Source organism: Sarcophilus harrisii, chromosome 5 (genome assembly GCF_902635505.1).
Source record: "Sarcophilus harrisii chromosome 5, mSarHar1.11, whole genome shotgun sequence".
NCBI lineage: Eukaryota > Metazoa > Chordata > Mammalia > Dasyuromorphia > Dasyuridae > Sarcophilus > Sarcophilus harrisii.
Genome location: NC_045430.1, coordinates 280,206,088 through 280,229,818, shown reverse-complemented (window position 1 = coordinate 280,229,818; position 23,731 = coordinate 280,206,088). Strand labels below are relative to the sequence as shown.

Sequence of the window (23,731 nt, the reverse complement as noted above, 5' to 3'; positions counted from 1 at the left end):
TTGCCTTCTGGAAAATTGTATTCTGTGCTTTCTGCTTCTTAGCGGTGGTTGCTAAGTCTTATGTGGTCCACACTGTCCTACAAGGAAATTTATGTGTCTCCTCAAGACTTGCATCATTTCTTGGGGCAGCTAGATGATGCAGTGGATAGAGTACCAGCCCTGAAGTCAGAGGACCTGAGTTCAAATCTGACCTCAGACACTTAACACTTTCTAGCTATGTGATCCTGGGCACTCACTTAACCCCAATTGCCTTAGGGGGAAAAAGAAAAGAAAAAGAGTTGCATTTTATCTTTCTGGCTTCTTAAATTATTTTCTTTGTTTAGAATCTCTGGATTTGGGCATAATATTCCTTGGGGTATTCATTGGGGGATTTCTTTTAGGAGGTGGCCAATGGATTGTTTCTTTTTTCTTTTTGCACTTTTTGTTCTAAAGATCTGGACAATTTCCTCTCAAGAAATCTTGAGATAAGATATAGAGGATTTTTTTTTCTTGATCATATTTTTATATAGTTCAATGATTCTTAAATTATTTCTCTCTGGTCTGTTTTTTGGTCAGTTTTTGATAAGGTACCTTACTTTTTTCCAAATTTTTTAATCTTGTCACCTTTAAAAATATTTCTTAATACCTCATGGCATCATTAGTTGGTATTTAGTCAATTCTCTGAGAGAAATTCTCAGAGAGAACTTTTTAAGTGATGTTTTATACTTATTATTCCAAGCTTTTAATTATCTTTGCAAATCTTTTTTTCCCCATCATTCTCATTTATTTTATAATTTTCCCCTCTACTGCTCTTATTTGGTTTTTGAAACAATTTTAGCTTAAAAAAACCAAACAAACAAACAAAAAATACCCAACATCCTCTTTCTTCTTCTCTTCCTGGAATTATGGTTGTACATTTTCTCCACCTGTATTTTCCTTTGAGACTCTGCTTATAGATGTTTTGAAGTCGTTTCTCATTGATGTCATTGTTTTGAATTTTTGTCCTTGAGAATCCCTGTGACTTTAACTGTTTGTGATGGGATGTATTTTTTGTTTCATCATCCTTCCCGATTATTTCTTGCCTCAAAAAGAATATCGGTGCTGGACTCTGCTCACTTCTTGCAGGAATGTTTGGGGTGAACTTTTGTCCTCATGCATTTTCTTTTTTTACTGCTTTCTGAGAGTTGGGTGATTCTGGGATCTCAGGGTGAGCTCTGTCTGGGAATCTGGGAACTTTCAGTGGCCCGACCTAAGACATAGTCTCATCGTTGCCTTCTTGGTCTCAGTTCTGCAAGTTCTTGATCTGGTTTTAGGTCTAGGTTCTAGGACTTGCTCGGAAGATCTCATTCACCTCTGTTGGTCCAATGGCAGAACTGGAGACTTCCCTTTGGTCTGGGATTCTTACCCTTGTTCATTGGATCATCGCAGGTTCCAGATAGACTTGGAGGAAGAAGGAAGAAAGGATGAAAACAAGAGCTTCCTGAGCCTTGCTGTTTGCTAGGCACTGTGTGGAGTGTAGGACATATAAGAAAAAGAAAGTCCTTGCCCTCAAAGAGCTTACATTCTAGACAAGAGACAAAAAGGAGTCAAAAAGTGGGAGGGTGATGAAGGAAGCCAGCAGAGGGACATGGCTTTGATGACTTGAAGCCCAAACAAGGCTGAAGGGGGTGAGCCAGGTCTGGAGATTCCGGGAGGACTTCTCCATTAAGAGAAGGGGGAGGGGGCTTACAGAGGGATATCCCAGGGGGAAAGATCTCAGAGGTGGACGCAGATTCCAGGAGAGACGGCCAGGGGCCAGGTGGGTAGCGTGCCAGGCTTGGAGTTTGTCTGCCCTCAAGCACTCTCTGTGTGACCCTGGATAAGTCATTGAACCCTGTTTGCCTCAGTTTCCTCACGAGGGGAAGGAAGTGGCCAATTATGCCAGTATCTTTGCTGAGAAAACCCCAAACGAGTCATGAAGAGTCAGACGTGACTGAACGACAAAAGTGAAAAATCAGAAACTGAACCTGCGTGGGGTGCCAGCCTTAGACTAGTTCCCTCAAGTTTCTGTGCCTCAGTTTCCTTGTCTTTAAGTGAAGGTTTGGGCGCCGTGTAACATCATGGGAAGAGAGTCAGGAGTCAGGGGGGCTTGTATTGGAATCCTACCTCTGACACTGATTCACTAGTGACCATGGAGGGGAAGGGTCATAACCTCAGTTGTATCACCTAGAAAATGAGATAGTAAGCCCTGGAATACCCACCTTCCAGGGCTGTTTGGAGTTATTGATATTGAAAAATTCTCTTATTTCTGGGATTTTGGAGACTTTGATTTTGGGGGGGGATCTTGTTCATGATTCAGGGGGTTTGTCACCTGTTAAATGGAAGGTCCCCTGGTTATGGCTTATAAGAAGCCTGGACAGTGGTAAGGGGAGGGGGAGTTCAGTCTCCCCGCTGGGCTCTGATCCCTTCGGGGCTCTCTCCTTCACAGCCGACGTCCTAAGTGAAGAAGCCATCTTGAAATGGTACAAGGAAGCCCACGTGGCCAAAGGCAAGAGCGTCTTTCTGGACCAGATGAAGAAGTTTGTCGAGTGGCTGCAGAACGCGGAGGAAGGTAGGAGCAGCCCCTTGTGGTGCAGGGCCCGCAGGCAGGAGCTGGGAGGGAGGGGACGGTTGGTGGGTGCCTTGGTCTTCCCACCGTGTCAGCCTCCCGCCAAGGCTGCCTCTGACATCAAAGGGCTTCCTGTCTTCTCGGTCCCGCCTTCTCTACCCACGTGTGCCCTTTGCCCAGGGAGAACGAGGGTACCTTTGGACAGTCCTAATCAGCAAGGACCCGACGCCAGGAAAAACTGCTTGGATGTGTGTGTTTATCTATATCTATATCTATATCTATATCTATGTATATATCTATGTATATATATTTATTTATATAATATATACATGTATATGTATATATGGTATTTATATATAAGCACACACACATACATAAAAATATACTTACATATATGCATGTGCACATATAGACATTTATTTATTTTATTTCTGTGGAGAGCCACATCTCTCTATGTCTACCCACCCCTATAAGCCTAGCTCCTGGACACACGACAGACCCCTTCCCTCTACACGTATGATGGAGTCCGTACACGTGACAGGCCTGATCCTGCTACACACCGACTCGCTCCCTGTCGGCAGCAGACTTCAGCTGCCCCATGACTGTTGCTGAGGCCGGGTGCCCAGGGATTGGGGCTGGGGCACGAGACAGAGGGTGTTCAGTGTCTGATAATAATATTAGAAATAATCAAACAAATTACAAATAAAATATGATTCATAAACTTTTAAGCCAAAATAAAACCGTTAAAGTTGTCCGTGGATAACCGCAGGAACCCCAAGGAACAGCCGTTCTGGGGACACAAGGCGGCGGGCACAGCCTCGCTCCGACGAGCCCTCGGGAAGCACTGACTGTGCGCCGGGACCGGGCTCAGCCTTTCTCCTCATGTCGGCGCCATGGGCGGCCCCCCAGCCCAGGAAATGTAGAACAGGCCCGAGCCAACTCAGTCTCTGGGAAAGGCCCGGAGTCTGCTCGTTTCTCGCCTTCCCTTGGTGACACAAGGAGCCATGTTCAGAGCCGGTTCTGTTGTCTCCTCCCTCAGAGTCCGAATCGGAAGGGGAGGACAATTAGCGGCCGTGCTCCGGCTCTCCAGGCTGCCACCAAGGCCTCTTGGGGAACGCTGTCTCCTTCAGGAAACAAGGCTCCCGCATCTGTCCGGCTGCCCTGGTGTAGAGGGGGTCCCACCCCCCTAGGGAGGCCCTGCCACCTCCTCCAGCCTCCCTCAGACGAAGCCATCCAGCGGCCCGGCTTCCTCGGCTGGAGCCGCCCTTTCAGGTACCCGGGGGCTATGGCAGGCTCGGTCGCTACTTCTGTATTTGCTTGTGTATGTGATCAGACAAAACCACTTTTTTAAATGAAAAAAAAAAATAATAATAATAAATGGCTTTTTTAAAAACCAGCGGACCAGAGCATTTGTTCTTCAGGTGGACAAGAAGCCTCTCGGCCCCGCGTCCTCTCCTCTTCCTAACTCAGTGGCTTCTCCCGCTGGCTCCCATTTCTGTGGCGCTTTAAGGTTTACGTCAGCGCTGTTGTTATCCCTGACTGAGGGGACAGTCTGACGGTGGCTGTGACTTCCAAGGAGGGCTTCCGGGCTGGGAAGCGTCCCCGGCGGGATCGGAACTCGGACTCGGGCTCCCTCGTCTGGCCTCCGTCCCCTTCTCCATCCCTGGGTCGTGCTGAGAGCGCCGGTTATGTCAGCACTCTGGAGAGAGCCATAGCAGGAGTGACTTCCACTGGTAACTGGAACCAGCCAGAAGCTACTCAAGTGGAGCTTGGCTAGTATAAAAGTCCTTCTGGGGAGACCTGCCAGGGATGGGGACCTGCCAGGGCTGGGGACCCTAAGTCACTAAGGATTCTGGGAAGAACTCTGCATCTTCCTTAGTGACTGAGGCCCCTTGCTGGTCCAGGCCAAAGAGGTGCTACATGAGTATGAGGAGGACCCCCCCCAACTGAACCCCAAAGGGCCCATTGGGAATGGCTCCATCACCCCAAGTTGCATGTTTTTATTCTCCTCCCCTCCCCCTGCCATTTCCATGAGGAAATAGAAAATACCCATTTTCCTGCTAGGTGATTCTGCTCAAGAAGCGACTGTTCCCACCTGAGTATTCCTGAAACTCCAGTGGTTTAGGTAATTTAGTAAAAGTCCATCTTGAGTTCTGAAAAAATCCCAAAGAAACCAGACGGACCCGTTGCCTGCCCCTGTTGGTGTTGGATCACTGTGTCCCTTTTTAGAAGGCCCCGATATACTTGGGCTTGGCCAGAGCCAGAGAAAATTAGCCTTAGGCCTTTCTTTCTTGGGGTGAAAGGATATTCTTGTTTCAATAAGTCACACCCCCCCATTACCTCCCTAATTTGCACCCTTACTTTTGCTGACACATGAGACCCCACGATCACTTCCCGATTGTATCCAGGAGGGTCAAGGGCTCTTGTGATGAGAGGGAATGGCAGAGGGATGTCTGTGCCCGTTCCCAGAACTGGGCTCCAAAGGGGGAGATTTCGCCGAGCCTGACGGGCCCCCAATCCTCCAGTCGCCTCTTCTCCATTCTGCTCCGTGCCCCTTCTTGGTCAAAGCGTGGAGTGCATGAGCAAGGGCGATCTGGCCGGCAGGTGTCCACCTATGCCAGCTCTTGGGACACAATCCTGGTGACCACGGACTAGAGCATCACCAGGAATACGTGCTCTGCTCAGAACACCCTGGACTTGGGTCAGAATCCCGCCTCAGATCCAGGCTGGGTGGTCCTGAACAAGTCATTTAAGCCTCTGTGTCTCGTTTGTCATCTGGAAAATGAGAATGCTGGCTTCCGGGTCCTGGCTGTGAGTCCCTTGGTCTCTCCACCTTTGGACGGAAGGAGGAAGGAATTCCCTTCCCCTAGATGTCTCCAAGCCCAAGCAGGAAGCTGGGTTGGTTTTAGGAGAACCCGTTGAAAGCCAGTGGGAATCAGACATCCCCCAGGGTCCCTTCCTCTTATTCCTGGGATTCTGCTCTGGCTCCCGAGTCCCCAACATGGATCCCCGAGAAATGAGCACAGGAGACACTGAAGGGCCCTCCTTCCCCGCCCCCTCACTCAGTATTTATTAAACCCTCAGTCCTTGTGGAGCCAGCCCAGCATTGATTGCCTTAGCACATGTTGGCCAGCGACGGCCCGGGCCCAGACGTGCAGTGGCACTGGGGGTGGCGGGCACGGTTGCCCGGGAGCCTGGCATCTTCCTGGCCCCTGCCCATGAGCCCTGTGAAGGCAAGCTAGAGGAGACTGGGACAGAATACCCACCAGCCGGTCCCAGCAGCACCCCAGCCCCTGGAGGCTTTCTGAGCACCCCTCAGACTCTGGCTCCCCAAGAAGGGCCAGTCAGCAGCTTTTCAGACCCTAGAAATGGACATTTCTAAGTGATTTAAGCAGCCTAGTGATTCAATTGAATTCAGTAAGCATTTATTAAGCACCTACTATGTGCTTCACACTGGGGATGAGAAGATAAAACAAAAGGCCCTCCCTTCAGGGAGCTCCTGTTCCAGTGGGGCAGGAAGGTGAGGATACACATGTACTTACAGGTAAGTAAAGACAAAATATCTACGGTTACGCAGAATAATTTTGAGAAAGTGCCGGTTATGAAGAAGGAGGGCTGGTTGGGGGGGAGGTTGTGCCCAGGCAGGGGATGGAGGGTTGTGTGAATGGGAGCAGCTGGCCTGGGGGCCATTTTGATTGGAGCAGGATGCATGTGAAAAAGATTAAGTAAGACTGGAGGCAGCTAGGTGGCCCAGTGGGTAGAGTTCTAGAGCCTGAAGGACCCTCGCTTCAAATCTGACCTGAGACATTTATTAACCGTGTGACAAGTAATTTAACCCGTTCCTCATCTGCAAAACAGGCTGGAGAGGGAAATGGCAACCACTCCAGTGTCTTTGCCCAGAAAACCCCCCATGGGGTCATGGCGATGAACCCCAAAGTTTCTCCCTCATCCTCTCAAGATTTGAGTTGGAAATCCACTTTTCAGTAGCCTCAAAACTACCCATTTTCCCAAGTAAAAATGTCTGGGGCATCTTTTTCTGTTCTCTTAAACTAAGGGGTAGTCTTCCTCCCATCTCAAGAATGTCCACAACCATCCCCGCCCCCTCCCCGGTCACACAGGCTGCTTCCCCACAGTCAGGCTGGCCACCCATCCAGCGTCTTTCACGGCAAGCCCCTTCTCTCCGCTGACAGCCATGACCCTGGTTCGGACCCTCATCCCCTCTCCCCTGGATTGGAAGAACAGCCTCTAATTATTCATTCTCTGCCTCCAGTCTCGCCATCCTCCAGATGGCTGCCATATTGATATTCCTGAACATCCCTGGGATAAAAACACGGTCTCCTGAGCCTGGCATCGAGCCTCCCCAGGAGGGCACGACCCCCTTGCTGCTTCTCCCCTCCCCAGTGGTGTTGTAGTGGGAGGAACTGAGATAACCCTAATCCTGCTTCCTCACTGAAATATCCACCAACCTTATGGGTAAATTGTTTTATTCCTGTCAGTAAAAGTAGCTTGAGGTTGGTTTAGGCAACAGCCGGTTCGAGCGCTTGATACCTCCGGGTGCCAAAAAAAACTCCTTTGGGGTTAAATGGTAAAATAATACACAGTTATCCATTATTAGCTCCCACCTCTCTCTCCAGTCTCGTTTTGGTGGGTTTTGGTGGGTTTTGGTCCAGCTGTGATAGGATGGTCCATGGGGCTCACTTGGCAGAGATGCTAGTCTTCCGTATTCCGGGCCCAGCGTTCTATCCCTTGGGTCCTGAGGCTTGCTGCTGAAATCCCTGTTAAGAGACAAGAGAACAAGGATGCCCAGTGGCCCTCCCCTGGGCAGGTTGGCTCAGGAGGGTTCTCGTCCTCGAAGCTCCCATCAAGTAACTGGCAGGGGAAGTTCTCCCCGCACCCCTGAAATGTCCCAGAACCCCAGGTCACCACTCCCGCCTCTCCTCCCATTGACCCTGTAAACGCCGGGCTTCCGGGTCTCCACCGAGGGGCTGCCCGGGGCCTGGCTTCCTGTTTGCTGCTTCTGCCCCACAGTCCAGGGAACCACGAGATCCTACTTTTCTGCTTCGGTTTTCTGTCACACTCGAAGGACCGCAATGGCTCGCGTTTATATAGGTCTGCAAAGCGCTGTGCAAACATTATTCCATCCGCTCCTCACAGGGAGCCGGTGTCATCCACGTTTTACAGAGGAGGAAACTGAGGCCGCCAGGGACTATGCCACGTGCTCGAGGTCACACAGTCGGTGAATGTCTGAGGCTGGATTTGAGCTCAGGCCTGCCTGACTCCGGCTCCAGTTTTCTGTCCTCAGCAGTCGCCTCTCTGTTCTGTCTCCCTGTTAGATTCCTCACATCCTCCCAAAGAGCCCGCCCTTAGGATGGGGAAGAAAAGAAAGAGAGAGGGGGCAAAACACCCACAGAACGCTCTGGCGTCGCCTGTCCCACCCCCAGGCCCCCAGCTCTGCAAGGGGATCACAGACGGGACCCCGGCTCCCTCGTTCTCCCTCGATGCTTCTGTGGAGGAGGAGGGAGTGAGGGGCGAGCTGGTGGGCCTCGGATATGGAGCGATGATCAGTGACAATAACGACACACACGACGACCCTCTGCGTCCGTGGAGCGCTCCCCGAGCTTCCCTTCTTAGAGCCTGCTCCACGACTCCGGGAGGGAGAGGCTAGTTTCTCCTCTACGCCGGGCAGACTTCCAGTGCTATGCCCTCTGCTCACACTTCCCCCAGAATCCTCTGGGGGGCGCCCATGTCCACTCATCCCATCCCTTTGACCGATGTGGGCTCCTAGAGGATCTCAGGGACTCGGGGCCGAGGCTCCGCTGCGGGATTGTGGACAAATCCTTCCCATCCTCAGCTTCCCGGGCTATTAAAATAAAAAAGAGGGAGTTGTCAAGGTTATTTGCTGGTCCAGGGGCCTCGGGCACTTGGAGGAATCAGTTGGTTCTTCGGATTTCAGTTTCCTTTTCTCCAAAAGGGAGACGGGATTTCATTGGGGGGGGGGGGGAAAGAGAGGCCTGGGGGGGGGGGGGGGAACACTGGCGATGCTGCCTCTCTCCCCTCCCCCACCCACCCACTTAGGAACGGCTGGGGATGCTCTGGAATCACAGGTTTTCTTTGTTTCAGGAGAAGCTCGGGGAGGGAGGGAAATAGGGTCAATGGGGAAACACCGGGATGTGAACATGAAAACGTCAACAAAACCTGGGGAGGCTGGCTGAGCTCCAGGGTCCCGTGCTGGGGTTCTAAGTAGTGAGAGATCTCTGCCCCACCCCCCTCCGGCCTGCAGAGAGACAGCCCCCTACGGTGAAGGAGGGTCCAGGACCGGACCGGCCCCGAGGTGGGCAGGAGCTTTCCGGCCTCCTAGCACGAGAGAGCGACGATTCACTCGGCAGCCACAGAGTCTGGGACCCCAGAGTGTGGCCGCAGGCGCCATTCCCGCCCAATGGGCTTCTGGGGAACAGATTCACACTTGCTGGGAGAAGAGGAAAGAGGAACGTGAATGTCGGGATGCGCAGCGCATGGGCCTGCCTGCCAAGGTCCAGATGGCAGAGCCACATTTAGAACCAACTTCCTTTTAACAAAGGATTTTAAAATTCTGGTGCTTTGTTCATTTGGGAGCAAAAATAACAGGCAGAATGTTTGCCTTGGCTCAGTCGGCTGTCCCTGCCCAGTCCCAGCTCACACCGGCTCTGATTTGGGGATTCTTCCATCCATGTATGTGTCTGTATATACTCACACATAGACACATATGTGTCTGTATTCTGTATGTAGAGCTAACATTTATATAATGCTGCTATATCCTGGGCACTCTTAAGAACCTTACAGTTCTTATCTCACTTGACCTTCACCACAGCTGTGGAAGGCAGGGGCTATTAATTATGCCCATTTTACAGATGAGGAAAGGAAGGCAAGAAGGGTTAAGCTACTTGCAAAGAGTCACACAACGAATAAGAGCATGAGGTAAGGTTTGCATTCGGGTCTTCCTGACTCCAGACTCAGTAGTGCTCAGCCCACCGCACTAGAGAGCCGCCTCCACTTCCCAATGGTGCTTCTTTGGCTGAACTACTTCATGTCTCAGGGGCTCAGTTTCTTCCTCTGGTAAATGGGAGCGTTCATAGATTTAGAGATGACCCGATCCAATCCCGTCGTTTCAGAAATGAGGAACCAGATTGTTGAAGGAGGTTGCCAAAAGGGATCAGAATTGCATGAGCCCTTCAAGGCCATCAGATCAGCCCTCTCTAGGACACACCTGGCAAATGGTCATCAAGACTTTATTTAAAAAACACCTCCAAGGAGGAGGAGGGGGTCATCCCTCTTCTCCCTTATTGTGGGAGCTCCACTTTAGTTCATGTCTAAATCTACCTTTCTGCAGCTTCTTTCCATCACTTCTCATCCCACCTTCAAGGAACAAGAAGAAAAAGTCCTTTGTCTATGTTGGAGGCCTTTGGGAGCCAGGATATCCTTCCTATGTCTTCTCTTCTCCAGACTAATCATTGTCAGGATCTTTAGTTAATCTACAGATATGATTATAAGACCCTTCGGGAAGCTGGCAGAAAGCCAGCCCAGCCTGAGGTTCCATGCTCAGCGCTCTTCTAGCGTGGCAGAAAGGTTGAGGGGCAAGGATGCTCTTTCCTGGGGTGTCATGGTCTCCAGGCATGGATGCCCACCAAAGAAGAGCAGTTCTGGGGGGACGAGACAAACCCTGTGAAGGGTATAACAAGGAGCGAGTAGGTGCCTAATAAATGCATATTGACTCTGACCCCATAGGCAGTTCTCTGATGGAGGGACTTATGTTACACAGAAATCACTCATTTCCTCCAGTGAGGGAACCTTACAAAAACAACTCCATTCAAGGGAAGCTTCGGATGCTTTGGGGGACGCTAGTTCTAAAGGCTGCCTCAGGTTTCCTTTAGCCTATGAAACCTTCGTCCTGGCACAAGACTCCCTGACTTTTCAAGGCAGCAGCTGGTCTCGCAGGAGCTAGGCCGGGCCAGCTCTTTATCCTGGAAACAGAAAGCTGCACAATGGGAACGAATACCCAATACTTCAGTTATGAAAGGAAGACAAAGAACAATTCAGAACCTAAGATAGCGAATTAAAACTCCTCTCGAGGCCGGCCTCCAAAAGGAGACAAAACAAGCGAGGGCTCAGGGAAACAGGGCCAAGCTCGAGAGCTCTCCTTCTGCTGCTGAGAAATACACAGGCCAAACAAGAGGGAACGATGGTGAGCCAGCAGTCGCCGGGAACACGGGAGGATACCACCACATGCTGATTTCCAGCCTTTCCTTCATGCTGGGGAAAGCCAATTAGCCATAAACCAGGTTCTAATCCCAAGGTGCCAATGTCAACATCCAGTTCTTGGATTCGCTGAGCTTTCCTCCTTCCTCCTCCACACTGGGAGAGGAAGTGCATAGAGCCCATTAGTGTGAAGAAAATCTGACGCTGACAGCCTCCTTCCATCCCGCACCATTGCCCGTCATCCCCCACACCCATAAGCCCTTGCTGTCAGTCATCCAGCTCTGCTGTGAGATCTGGCACTCCGGAAACACTAACGTCAATTTTTAAAAGTCAACAAGGAATCTTCTAAGAACTCATTGTTGCACAGAGGTGACCTCCGGCTCTCAAAGGGATGCAAGCAGAGCATTCATGCTGGCAGGTTCTACTACCTGGCACGGGCGTCATCCTGGCATTTGAAGGTAACCCCTTGGAGAGTGGGCACTATTTTGTTCTTCATGCTTGTGTCACCAGTGTTTATTACATTTCCTGGTATATAGTAGGTACTTAATAAGTGCCTGATGATTGATTGGCAACAGATGGTGTCTGCTCTCCAAGAACTTGATTGCCTATTGACTATGAGAGAAATTCTTTTTTTTATTAAAGATTTTTATTTTCAAAATTTCACAGATAATTTGACATTAACCCTTGCACAACCTTGTGTTTCAGACTTTCTCCTCCTCCCCCCCCTCATAGCAAGCAATCCATAATATGTTCAACATGTTAAAATACATGTTAAATCCAATATGTACAATCATATTTATACAATTCTCTTGCTGCACAAGAAAAATCAGATCAAAAAAGAAAGTAAATGAGTAAGAAAACAAAATGTAAGTGAACAACAATAAAAAGAGTGAGAATGCTATGTTGTAGTCCACACTCAGTTCCCACACTCCTCTCTCTGGGTGTAGATGGCTCTCTCCATCACAAGATCATTGGAACTGGTATCAGTCACCTCATGATGGAAAGAACCATGTCCATCAGAACTGATCATTGTATAGTCTTGGTAGTGCCGTGTGCAATGATCTCCTGGTTCTGCTCATTTCACTCAGCATCAGTTTCTGTAAGCCTCTCCAGGCCTCTCTGAAATCTTCCTCCTGATCATTTATTATAGAACAATAATATTCCATAGCATTCACATGCCATCACTTCTTCAGCCATTCTCCCACTGATGGGCATCTACTCAGTTTCCAATTTCTAGCCACCACAAAGAGGGCTGCCACAAACATTTGTGCACATGTGGGTCCCTTTCCTTCCTTTAAGATCTCTTTTATCCCAATGAGATCTTAAAGGAAGGAAAAGGACCCACACTAGAAACACTGCTGGATCAAAAGGTACACAGTTTGATAACTTTTTGAACATAGTTCCATATTGCTATGAGAGGCATTCTTTGGCCCTCCTCATGAAACGCATAGAAGTTATAGATGGATTGTAATCAGCATCAGGGGAGAGGAATACTCTCACTAATGAGTTCACGGATAATAATGATTCTAATAACTGGCATTTATGTGATGCCATAAAGCTGACAAAATATATATCATTTGCATTTTCCCATTCAACTCATTAAAGTATAAGTAGTCACTATGATTCACTTTTCTTCTGGCTAAAAACAGCAGCACAATTAGCTGAGTAAGGGCAAGATTGAAGAAAAAAAACAGAAGAATTTCATTGACAACTGAGAAAAAAATCAGAGCCAAGAAGTTAATAAAAGTACCCTTTTCTCCCTAGAAGCTTGTAATGTGCCAGGGAATCAGATATAGACGTGAAGAGGAAGACAGGAGACAGAATGGGTGGAGAACACTTAGATGTGTTACAGTGGTAATGTGATGCAGAATAGTGTGTTATGGTTAAAAGAGAGACACAGATAAGGTGCTCTAGGGAAATTTGAGGGAGAAGAGAACACTTTCGATTGGAGCACACTGAAGTTGAATGGTCCCAGAGGAGGTAGCTCCTGGGATGAGCTGAAAGAAAGAAAAGGATTCCAAAAGGCAGAAATAAGGAAGGACTGTCTCTCCTTGAGCAGATAACTTGTACAAATGCATAGTGGTAAGAGATGAAATAACAAAATCAGAAAACAGGGAATAGATGGAGGTGTATGTGAAGAGAAGTAAGACCCTCAAACACTTATTAAGCACCTTGGGCATGCTAGGTACTGGGGAATCATACCCAAAGAAAATAATTCCTGACTTCAAGGAGTTGACATTTTTTAGAGGTAAAAAAGAGACGCGCATATAAGTATACGTAAGATATATAAAAAGTAAATATAAAGCAATTCTGTGGCAGTCAGGGTCATAGTCAATTTGGGGAAGGGCGAGGATCAAAGACAAAATAATATAAAATGAGGAACTTCACATAAAGCTGGAAGGGTGGGTTGGAGCTGTGTTGTTGAAGACCTTAAAGACCAAGTTAAGAACTTTGAATTTTCTTTTATAATACACAAGAAAATCCTAAACATTTTTGAGGAGGAAACTGATATGGACAGATATTTGAAAGGTTATTTTAGCAAGTGTAGGAGATGATCATTTCTTTCTTTACAAATTGGAATGATGGAAATAATTTTAATTTCTATTAAAGAACTATTTGATGTGATCTTAGGGAGTAAGTGACCCTTCTGTGTTAAAAATCCTGACAGGTTTTAGAAAAAACAGATTTCAAAGGATTCAGAGAAAGGAAAGATAGAATCCAACAGTCTATTATTCCAAGGACAAAGTCAGCCTTAGAGAGACGAGAAACTCATAAGAATTAAATTCTGAAAACCCAGCAGCTAGATGGGACAGTGAATAGAACATGGGCCCTGAAGTCAGGAAGACTTCAAATCCAGCCTCAGACACTTAATACTTAGTAGTTGTATGACCCTGGGCAAGTCACAACCCCAATTGCCTTGCCAAAAAAAAAAAAAAATTGAAAACACAAAGATTTGAAAACAATTCCAATGAGAGGGAAAAGGAAGAATTATCTAAAGAAATTGATGTGGCTATTTTTCTTTGCAGGGAAAATTACTTTTATACTTTTCAGTGTAAAAGTTCTTTCCAGAACAAAAAAAAAAATTTAAAAAGCTTATCAGGAGTCTAAGCAAGAGATAATTAGGGAGCTCATAAGAGCACTTAATTAAATTTCATGAATTCAAACCACCAGGATCAGACACACTATATCTCAGGTATCAGAGAAATATTGGACAGGACCAGGAGAAATGTTTGGTTTTCAGAACAGGAAGAAAGCCAGTGAACTTAACTTCGTTTCCTGGTAAAATTCTAGAACATATTCAAAGAAAAAGGTTGTGAGAATTCACTAAGGAGATATTGAATTTCCTCTGTCAGTATTTCTGCTTAAATATTGGGCAATTAAAAATGTGTTATGTAATCAATACAACCCATTACCAGCCGTTCTGATGAAGAGGAATCCCCGTTCCTTTCCTCAGGTTTTAGCAAAGCTCTTTGGGGTCATCAGTTATAGAACTCATCACCAACATCATCCTCTGTTCCTCAGATGTCACCAGCCCCACATCATTAAAGACAATTCTGACTCCATGTACCTTCCATTATGCAAACTCAACTTGAGCATAAATAAGAAATGCTCCAGTTATGTTAACTGTGTAATACTCTCTCTGTCTCTACTCCTGTCCCTCGGCCTAGAGTTCCTCAGTCTCTTCTCCCTCCCCCATGAAAAAAAAAAAAAAAAAAAAAAAAAAACAAATTTAAAGAATCCTCCACTGAAAGCAGAAGAATGGATGCTGGGAAAATTCACCTCCACCACAATAAGACACTAACACAGTGCCACAGTGTCCCTGGGAGTCTGGCTACCACTTCAGGGCCTCATGAGGCCCTGGGTCTCTCCTGGCTCAGTCCCACTCGCCATGTTCTTCCTCTTGGTTCTGGCCATTCCCCAGTGGCTGACTCAGGTGTTCTTCCTCCTGCTCCCGCTTCTCTGTCCCCTAACTTTACATATCAGCCACTTCCCCCCATGAGCTCTTGGCCCCCTTCCTACTTCCCTCTTTTCCCCAAGTCAATGGGCAAATTCAAATTAGGAAAGGGCTGCAGAATGGTCTGTTTATGTAAAGAGAGAAGTGCCTGGATCATTCCATGGAAAAGTCAAAAATTCAATAGTCCAACCATTTTATAAAGATGTACTAACAATGTAAGTAACCAGGAAGCAAGTGAAATAATTGTTCGCGGTCCCCTTATAAAACTGGGGGAGACAGGAAATTTTGAACGTCTTGTTTCCAACACACACATACATACATACACACCTGAAATAGTATCAAATGTATAGCCATTTCCAACTAATTAACTAAAGTATATAGACAATTTTCTTTTTCCTGAATAATATTTTATTCTTCTCAATTACATGTCAAACAATTCTTAATGTGCATTTTTTTAAAGTTTTAAGTTCCAAATTCTATTCATTTTTGCCTCCTCCCAGTAATTAGATTACATATGTGTAATCATATAAAATATTTCCACATTAGTCTTTTGTGGGAGAAAATGAAGGGAAGAAAGGAAGAGAAATGGAGGAAGAAAGAAGAGAAATGAAGGTAGAAAGAAAAAAAGGAAGGAAGGAAGGAAGGAAGGAAGGAAGGAAGGAAGGAAGGAAGGAAGGAAGGAAGGAAGGAAGGAAGGAAGGAAGGAAGGAAAGAAGGAAGGAAGGAAGAAAAAGTATGTTTCAATTTGTATTCAGATGCCTTCAGTCTTAATTTGGAAGCTGATAGCATTTTTTCCTCATTATTCTTTTGGGATCATCTTGGATCATTGTACTGTGAGAATGCCAGTCAGTTGGTCATCATACAATACTGACGTTACTATGTACATTGTTCTCCTGGTTCTGCTCTCTTCACTCAGCATCAGTTCCTGAAGTCTTTCCAGATTTTCTGAAATCATCTTGCCATTTCTTGTAGCACAAAAATATTCTATTACAATAAATCTAACAGCTTGCCCAGGCATTCCCCAATTGATAGGGATCTCCTCAATGTCAATTCCCAGCCACTATAAAAAGAGCTTCGGTAATTATATTTGTTTTTACAAACAAATTCTTTTATCTTTAATATATATATATATATATATATATATATATATATATATATATATATATATATATATATATATATCTTTAGGATAAAGACCTAGTAGTGGTATCAAAGGGGATGCACAGCTTTATGGTCTTTTGGGCAGTTTCAAATTGCTCTCCACCTACGGGACATTAGTGTCCCAGTTTTCCCACACTCCCACCAACCCTCCCACATTTACCATTTTCCTTTTCGGTCCTTTTAACTAATCTGACAGCTGTGAAGTGGTACTTCAGAGTTGTTTTAATATGCATTTCTCGAATCAGTAGTGATTTAAGGATTTTTCCCCCTGAGGCAATTAGGCTAAGTGAATTGCCCAAGGTCACACAGCTAGGACAGGTTAAGTGTGTCTGAGACCAGATCTTCCGGATCTGACTTCAGGGCTGGTGCTCTAGCCACTGCACCATCTAGCTGGATTTAAGGCATTTTATATGACTAGAAATAGTTTTGCTATCTTTGTTTGAAACTTGCTCAAAAAGACAATTTTCAAGGAAGAAATCCAAGCTATTAACAATAAAGAGGACTTCAAATCTCTTATAATTAGATCAATGCAAATTAAATGTAAATTCTATTCTCACACTTATCATATTGGTAATACTGGCCAAAAAAGGGCAAAAACCAGTGTAGAAGAGCTGAGAGAAAATAGCACATTAGGCAATTTTAGTGGAGATGTGAGTTGACACAGTCATTAAGGAAGTTAGGTGAAGTTACGGCTGGTCTTTACTTAACATTCCACTCCAGGATAGGTTATAGGTACTTGGAAAGTGATTGTTAAATTGTCTATGTCAGTAAATACTACCAAAAAAAAACAAAAAAAAACTTGATTTATTGTTTTTATTGATTAAATTTAAGCAAGCAATGGGAAAATTGCAATAGTATTTTATTTTCCAAATACATGTAAAGGTGTTTTTCATATTCATTTTGGTTAGATTTTATATTTCAAATTTTTTTCTCCCTCCTCAAGACAGCAAGCAATCTGACATAGGTTAAACATGTGTTATCCTCTTAAACATATTTCCATATTTATCATGTTGTATAAGAAAAATCAGACCAAAAGAAAAAAAAAACAGGAAAAAGAAAAAGCAAATAAACAAGTAAAAATATTATCCTTTGATCCCCATTCAGTCTCCATAATTCCCTCTTTGGATGCAAACAGAATTTTCCATCCCAAGTCTACTGGAATTAAGACATACATTTTGTTATTATTATTTTTTATTTGTTTGCTGAGGCAATTGGGGTTAAGTGACAGCTAGGAAGTGTTAAGTGTCTAAGGTCAAATTTGAACTCAGCGCATCCTGACTTCAGGGTTGTTATTTTGACATACTTTTTTTTTTTTTTTTTTTTTTTTTACACATGATAAGTACAGGAATTTGTTTGTTTTTTTTTACTTTGTGTATTTATTATAAGGGCTTTGTTACTTCTGTTTCTTTCTTTCTTTCTTTTTTTTTCTTTCTCAGTGGGAGTAGGGACAGTTGTATGATGGGGAAAATTGTTTGATTTTTTTTAATTGAAAAAAATAAATTAAAAAAATAAACTTTTTACCTAAATGCTGAGGTCACTTGCATTTTGCTTAAAGTTTGGGAAAGATGTGGTGGGATCCTTCAATCCCTTCTCTTTGATACATCTGCTGCATCATTTACATATTGAGTCTCCAATGAGAAAGTGCTTTGAGGGCAAAGATGGCTTTGGCCTTTCCTTGTATTCTCTGTCCTGCGCACTTGATTAATGCTTGTTAACTGACTGATGGAGGTTTTCATCCACTTGTTCTGAGCCCTGCCTGGACATTTTGTGAATATTGATGTCCTCTACTTCTCTCTTTTTAAAATTGCTGGTGGTCAGAATGCTCCCTCTCCATTACCCAGTGATCCCACCGCCCTGCAGCTAGGTCTTCTGGGAATTTCTCCCAATGAGTGATCATGCACATGACGCTGGACGTTGTCTTGGAGAAGCGTCTCATCAACCATGCCCAATTTAAATAGAAATATAGCCCCTCACAAATTAGGAACCTTTGAGGTTTTGTTTTTTTTAATTTGCATAAAAATGTTTATTTTTAAATTCAATCTGTCCTAGCTCATAAAGGCCAAATGGATCTTCTGCTGATGCAAAAAACCACTGAGGATTATTCAAATGTGACAAGCTAAACAGATCAAAGCAAAGGATTTTTAGCATTCGTTTTCTGTGAACTGTGGAGATAACTTTGAGCAGAGGAGAGCCAAGGAGGGGAAGGGAACAGCAGCCATTTCCCCAGAGGCAAAAATGTACCAGCTGGAGTGAATTTGATGTTCGTTTTCCTTTCAGCCTTTGCTCCACAATCAGCCCCTGCTCTGTTTGTTTTAAATGGTCTTCAGTTGCTTTTTGAAATGCAACTGGTCTCCTCAGGCAGGACCGGGATGCTCTTTGCCCTGATCTGCTTCTCAGAAAGCTCTTGGATAGCTTTCCTTTCTCCTCCCGCTAGATGGCACATCTAAGATACAGGCTGCGCTGCAGGGCTTTGCCTTCAGGACCTTGGCTGGCGCCGGGGCTGAAATTCTCTCGCCTTTTCCATAGGGTTAAGGACCAAACCTCAGGACAGTTCATACAGTGACCTCCTGTCGTTGCATTAATATTCTGGCGTGATGGAGAGGGGCTTCAAGGAGCAGGGGGATATGGCAACGTCGCCACTCTTGGCAGATGGCATCAGCTGGCTATTTCTGAAGTCCCTCAGTGACTGCCTGCCCTCCTGTGTGGGCACAGCCAGAGTGGAATGATGGCTTTTAACGAAGGGCTTTATGCAAAATTCAACATGTTTTAAGAGCTACACTATTTCTAAAAACAGCTGTTGATGAGTTCTTGCAAATGGCTCTTCCCTCCAAGGATTCGGAATCCAGTTATCCTCCAGCTTCTCCTTCAGTTAGGCATTTTGAGTTCTTCCAGAAATAGCAGTGTTGCTTCTGGAGATGGGATGGCAAGTGGGAAGCTTGGCTCACTGTGCATATCAGGTGATAGAGGGAAAACCCAGCAACTTCATATTATCTCCCTGATAATATATCAATTATATAACTATAATATATAACTATGTAATAGTATAATAATATATAACTATATGATAGTTATATATTATTCTATGTTACATTATATATTATACTATGCTATACTATATTATATTATATTATATATAAGATAATATCAGTTTCATAATCTATATTTTATAGCTGTAGGCAAGTCACACAAAACCTTTCTGGGCCTCAGTTTTCTCATTAGGAAAAGGAAGCAGAAGGAACATGGACCACATACCGCACAGGGCTGTTCTGAGCCACTCATGTATCTCATAATATCAAAAGATGAGAAAGGACCTTGCAAGACACCCAGGTTAAGCCTCATTTTACAGATGAGGAAACTGAGGCACAAGGTAGTAAATAGCAGAGGTAGATTTGAATTCCAGTTCTTTGATTCCAGCCCCCCCCCCTTTTTTTCCCTAGCGTACCATCTGATCTCTGTGATATATTACATGACCACCATGTCTGGGAAAGCTCATCGCCAGCCCTGGAGTGCTATAGGAACGTCATCGCTGATGATGGCAATGATTGGCCGAAACTAAAAAGGTAGAGAACCAGTCACTGTCTCTAGAAATCCTAAGGAGAGATGAAGCAGAAGCCATTGAATTGCCTTCAGGATGAGAGACTGCTCTATATTTTACATTTAGAGACAAAGCCAGAGGCAGCATGGGACCTGAATAATTGGCACATCACAACATGGTTTGCAAATGAGAACAGGTGCAAATGCATAAACCAGTCCCTGAAATAGGACTGTTAGGGAAGGTGTGGGGCTGGAGGGCACCCAGCGAAGCCCACTAAGCTGCTTCTGTTTTGGAGAGTTTGGAAGCATCTGGGAAGGAGGGATTCGTGGAGATAGTGGAACGTTTCAAATGGAGTGGCCTGTGGGATAGCTCACTGTAAAGGTCTGAGTGAAAAGCTGAAGTTGGGGAATTATGGTTAGCAATCACCAGCAGGGAGGAGGAGTGGATCATGGCTGGCCTTGAAGCCACATTCAAATTTGGGTTCCAACAGTGATCAGCAATGCATGCTGGTTATTTTATTAATGCAACGGATGTTTTTAAGAATGTTTTAATTTTTTTTTCTTAATGACATGCAAAACCCATTTCAGGATTCATTATTTATTATGATTTTAAATTCTGAATTCCTTCCTTTCCCTCCCTCCCGCCTCCTTGAGAAGGCAAGGATTTTAATAGATTATACATGTGCAATCATATTATACAAAACATTTCCATATTAATCATTTTGTCAAACAGACTCCCCCCCCCAAAAAAAAAGGAACATAAAATATAAAGTGAAAAATAGGATGCACTCAAGACTCCATCAGCTCTTTCTCTGGAGGTGGGAAATATTTTTCATCTTAGTCCTTCAACTATATTGTGGGGAACAGCAAAGTGGTGCAGTGGTTAGAGCACCAACCCTGAAGTCAGGAAAACCTGAGTTCAAACCTGTTCTCAGAGGCTTAACACTTCCCAACTGTGAGACACTAATTGCCTCGGGGAAAAAAAGAAAAGAAGAATTGTCTTGGATCCTTATATTGCTAAGAATAACTAAGTCATTCACAGCTGATCATCAAACAATATTGCCCTTATTCTTAATGTTTTCCTGGTTCTGCTCATTTCACTTTGCAACAAACATTTATCAGGTTCCTAAGCTGGTCAGTGTGTTAGAAACCGGAGACATAAAGACAAGGAACCTTGGTTTCCCCATCTGTAAAATGGAGATTATAATCCTTGCAGTGTCTACTTTGGAGGATCATGATTAAGGAAAGCATATTGAAAAGCTAAAGGTGACTTACAGGGGTAGATTGATGTCTTTTCCATAGAGTTTGCTCACAAATAGAAATTAACATTGTAAGTAAAAATAACCACGTGAAGGTCTTAAATTAAAAGGAGAAATTCTCTGAATTGAATGGCTTCTTATTTTCATTTCTACCAGAATCTATTGAGCAGAAGGCTTAGATGGAATCAACAGCCACAGTGAAACCATTAAAAGGATTGGGATTCTTCTGAATAATTAACACGAAATGGTTGTCAGAAGGAACGGCTGAGGATAAGGATGACATTACTGGCCAACTGAGGCTCATAAAAAAAAGAACAATGTTACGGTAACCCTACGCTTGTCTTTCCAGAGGAAAACGTATCACATGTCACCAATCCTGTCTTGGATTCAGTCCACCTTTAATGGAAGGTGCAAAACTGCCTGCCACTGGCTGGGCTTCCTGGGCTCCTGCTGTTCTGGTCACTGCTGTAGCAGTGGATATTTTCCCCCTGCGTGGGCCCTAGGAACTCAGGCAGCTTTGAAGGGGAAGAGCAATGACCAATTAGCTAATTAGAATTTCAAAGGGAAAGGAAGTTGAGGGATAACCTGGCAAGAAATAGGGACTGGAGCTAAGATTCATTAGCACAGAGAAAGCCTGGATGAAGAAACTCCCCATACAAATGCAGATCAGCCCTTTCCCAACAATTTAAGGTCTAATTGCATTAAATACAGGGAGATAAAGCATTTATTACCTGCTTACTCCCTGGCAAGTCCAGAGTTTGTGTCTGGGGTGACCTTGCCAGGGTGGCTCCAAGCTGGGCCTCGAATCCAAGACTAGCTCCTAGATGGATCTTCCACACTAGCCCAACCTTTCTGTTGTGGGGGAGAGATTTCTTTAGAAAACAAGAGATTTATTTGAACTTTGTCTTGGTAGACAACAAGCCCTCCCTCCAGGTGAGAGGTAATAGGCACCTTAGAATTTCCCCATCCTCCTCCAGTGGGATTATTTAAACTCCCTTTTAGAATACCTAAGAAGGGTTTGGGAGGAAGGTCTGCGGGCTCATCTGCATTGCCCACTTCCCCAGCGCCTGCCGGGGTGCTAACAGCCTTAAAGGTGCGATTACAACAGAGAAACTTGTTTGCATGCACTAAACCTTTCACTTAATCCTCAGAGAACTGCAGCTGAAGCTTTCCTTGAGCCCACAAGGACATAGAGACAAACCTGAATTACCAGAGGCCCCCTGACCCCTTGAGCTTTACTGGTTGGAAGCTAATTGAGAAGTAAAGTGGAGTAGGTGAAAGGGTTCTGGGTTTGGACTCCTGACGCCTGGTCTAGCCTTTGCTGCAGTGCTGGGTCATGTGTCTGGCCCCTCATCTGTTCCCATTTCTTTTTTGGAGGGTGATGGGAACGATGTGAGTCCCCTGATTTAGGAAAATCCCAGTGTGGAATCTCCTTCCATTGATGCCCATTGGACAAAGGGTCTGTGGCCACTGTCTTAGAGTTATCTGGAGCAGTAGGAGATCAGGCTGTCTCTTCCCCATCTGCAAAGTGGGAATAATAATAATAACCATAACTCCAACCACTGGCAGAGCCTCTGCCATATAGAAAGCATTTAATAAATGCTTGTGGATCGACTCTGACTTATAAGAGAGCTCTCTGCAAAGCTCAAGTTGTACAGAAGTGGGAGAGGCTACTATCAAGCCTTTACATCTTTAAATATTCTCCTGGGGCTTTGGATTCTGTTTTCTCATTTGACTGAAAGACTGTGAGAAAAGCTTGCCATCTGACTGGGATCCAAATCTTCCTTTCCAGTTTTTTTTTTACACCTTCCTCCCCAGCATGTCCTTTTTGGACTAGTGAGCCAGTCCTCCTGTCTGTTCCCTGGACAAGACCCTCCATCTCCAAACTCTGAGCATTTCTAGGTCTGGAACACCCTCCCTTCAGCTCTCTGACTACTGATCTTCCTTTAAGTCCCACCTCAAGTCCTCTCTCCTGTGGCAAACCTTACCCAGCCTCCCTCATTTCAGTGCCTCCCCTCCGTTTATTATTTCTTATTTATCTTATAGATAAATAAGCTTGTTTTGTGGATATTTGTTTGCCAGTTATCTCCTCAAGTAGATTATAAGCTCCTTGAGGGCAGGAACTCTGTTTTGCCTTTTATATCTCTGTCTAGCACTTAGCCCAATATCTGGCACACAGTAGGCACTTAATATATGTTTATTGCTTAATTGATCAATCTTGGCTTTGTATCTTACAACTCATCTGATATTGGACAAGCCATTTAGATTCTCTGGATGTCAGGTTCTTATCCAAACTAGAGTCCAGATCCGGTCTAGAGCAGCACTTCTTCAACTCTTTCCATTCAGGACTCTTTTTTGCCAAGAAAACTTTATGTGACCCAGGTATGTAGGTACGTAAAATAAGCATGCAAATCAAACATTTACTGATAACAAATCAGAGTTTCATGGCCCCCACATTCAGTTATCAGTAACTGAATCAGTAATCAGTAATCAGCTTGAGTTGTTCTGTGGAATAAGACAGTGAAGAATGTATAGTCTAGACTAACATTTCCTTAGAAATAATAACCTTATATGGGGTTCTGAACTACAGTTTAAGAAACTGAGGCCTGGAGGAGCTCTAAGGCCTTATTCTCTTCTTACTCTATGATCCTAATGAACTAGGCAGGTCAAACATGATGGGGGAAACTGATGCTCGGAGTAGCAAAGGAAATTGGGCAGGGCCACACAGCTACTGAGTGTGTGTGCGTGTGTGTGTGTGTGTGTGTGTGTGTCTCCTAGCACCATCTGAATTCTGACTCCTTATGGTAATTTTAGGGTTCAGTGTTGAATGAATAATATAGTTCTTCCTGCCAAGGATTAATGTTTGCAAAGAAACAGCTCCTAGCATACACTCGGTACTTAATAATTGCTTCTTGATTGTAAGAATCTAGCTTTTCTTAGGATCATAAATTCATAGATTTTGAACAAAGAGGGACTCTAAAGATCGTTAAATCAGACACTTAATTTACAGAAGTTGGGAGAAAT

General features: G+C 44.8%; 1 protein-coding gene across 3 annotated transcripts in view; it reads left to right on the top strand.

Moving 5' to 3' along the window:
* The window catches only part of BZW2 (basic leucine zipper and W2 domains 2), a 55,679-nt gene extending 51,703 nt beyond the window's left edge, over nucleotides 1-3,976 (top strand). For all 3 annotated transcript variants that reach the window (XM_031940691.1, XM_031940693.1, XM_031940692.1), the window contains 2 exons: nucleotides 2,447-2,569; nucleotides 3,606-3,976. In XM_031940691.1, coding sequence (XP_031796551.1) covers nucleotides 2,447-2,569; nucleotides 3,606-3,634 — 152 coding nt within the window. In that variant the 3' untranslated portion in view covers nucleotides 3,635-3,976. The remainder of the gene's footprint in view (nucleotides 1-2,446; nucleotides 2,570-3,605) is intronic.
* The last annotated feature ends 19,755 nt before the right edge of the window (nucleotides 3,977-23,731 follow it).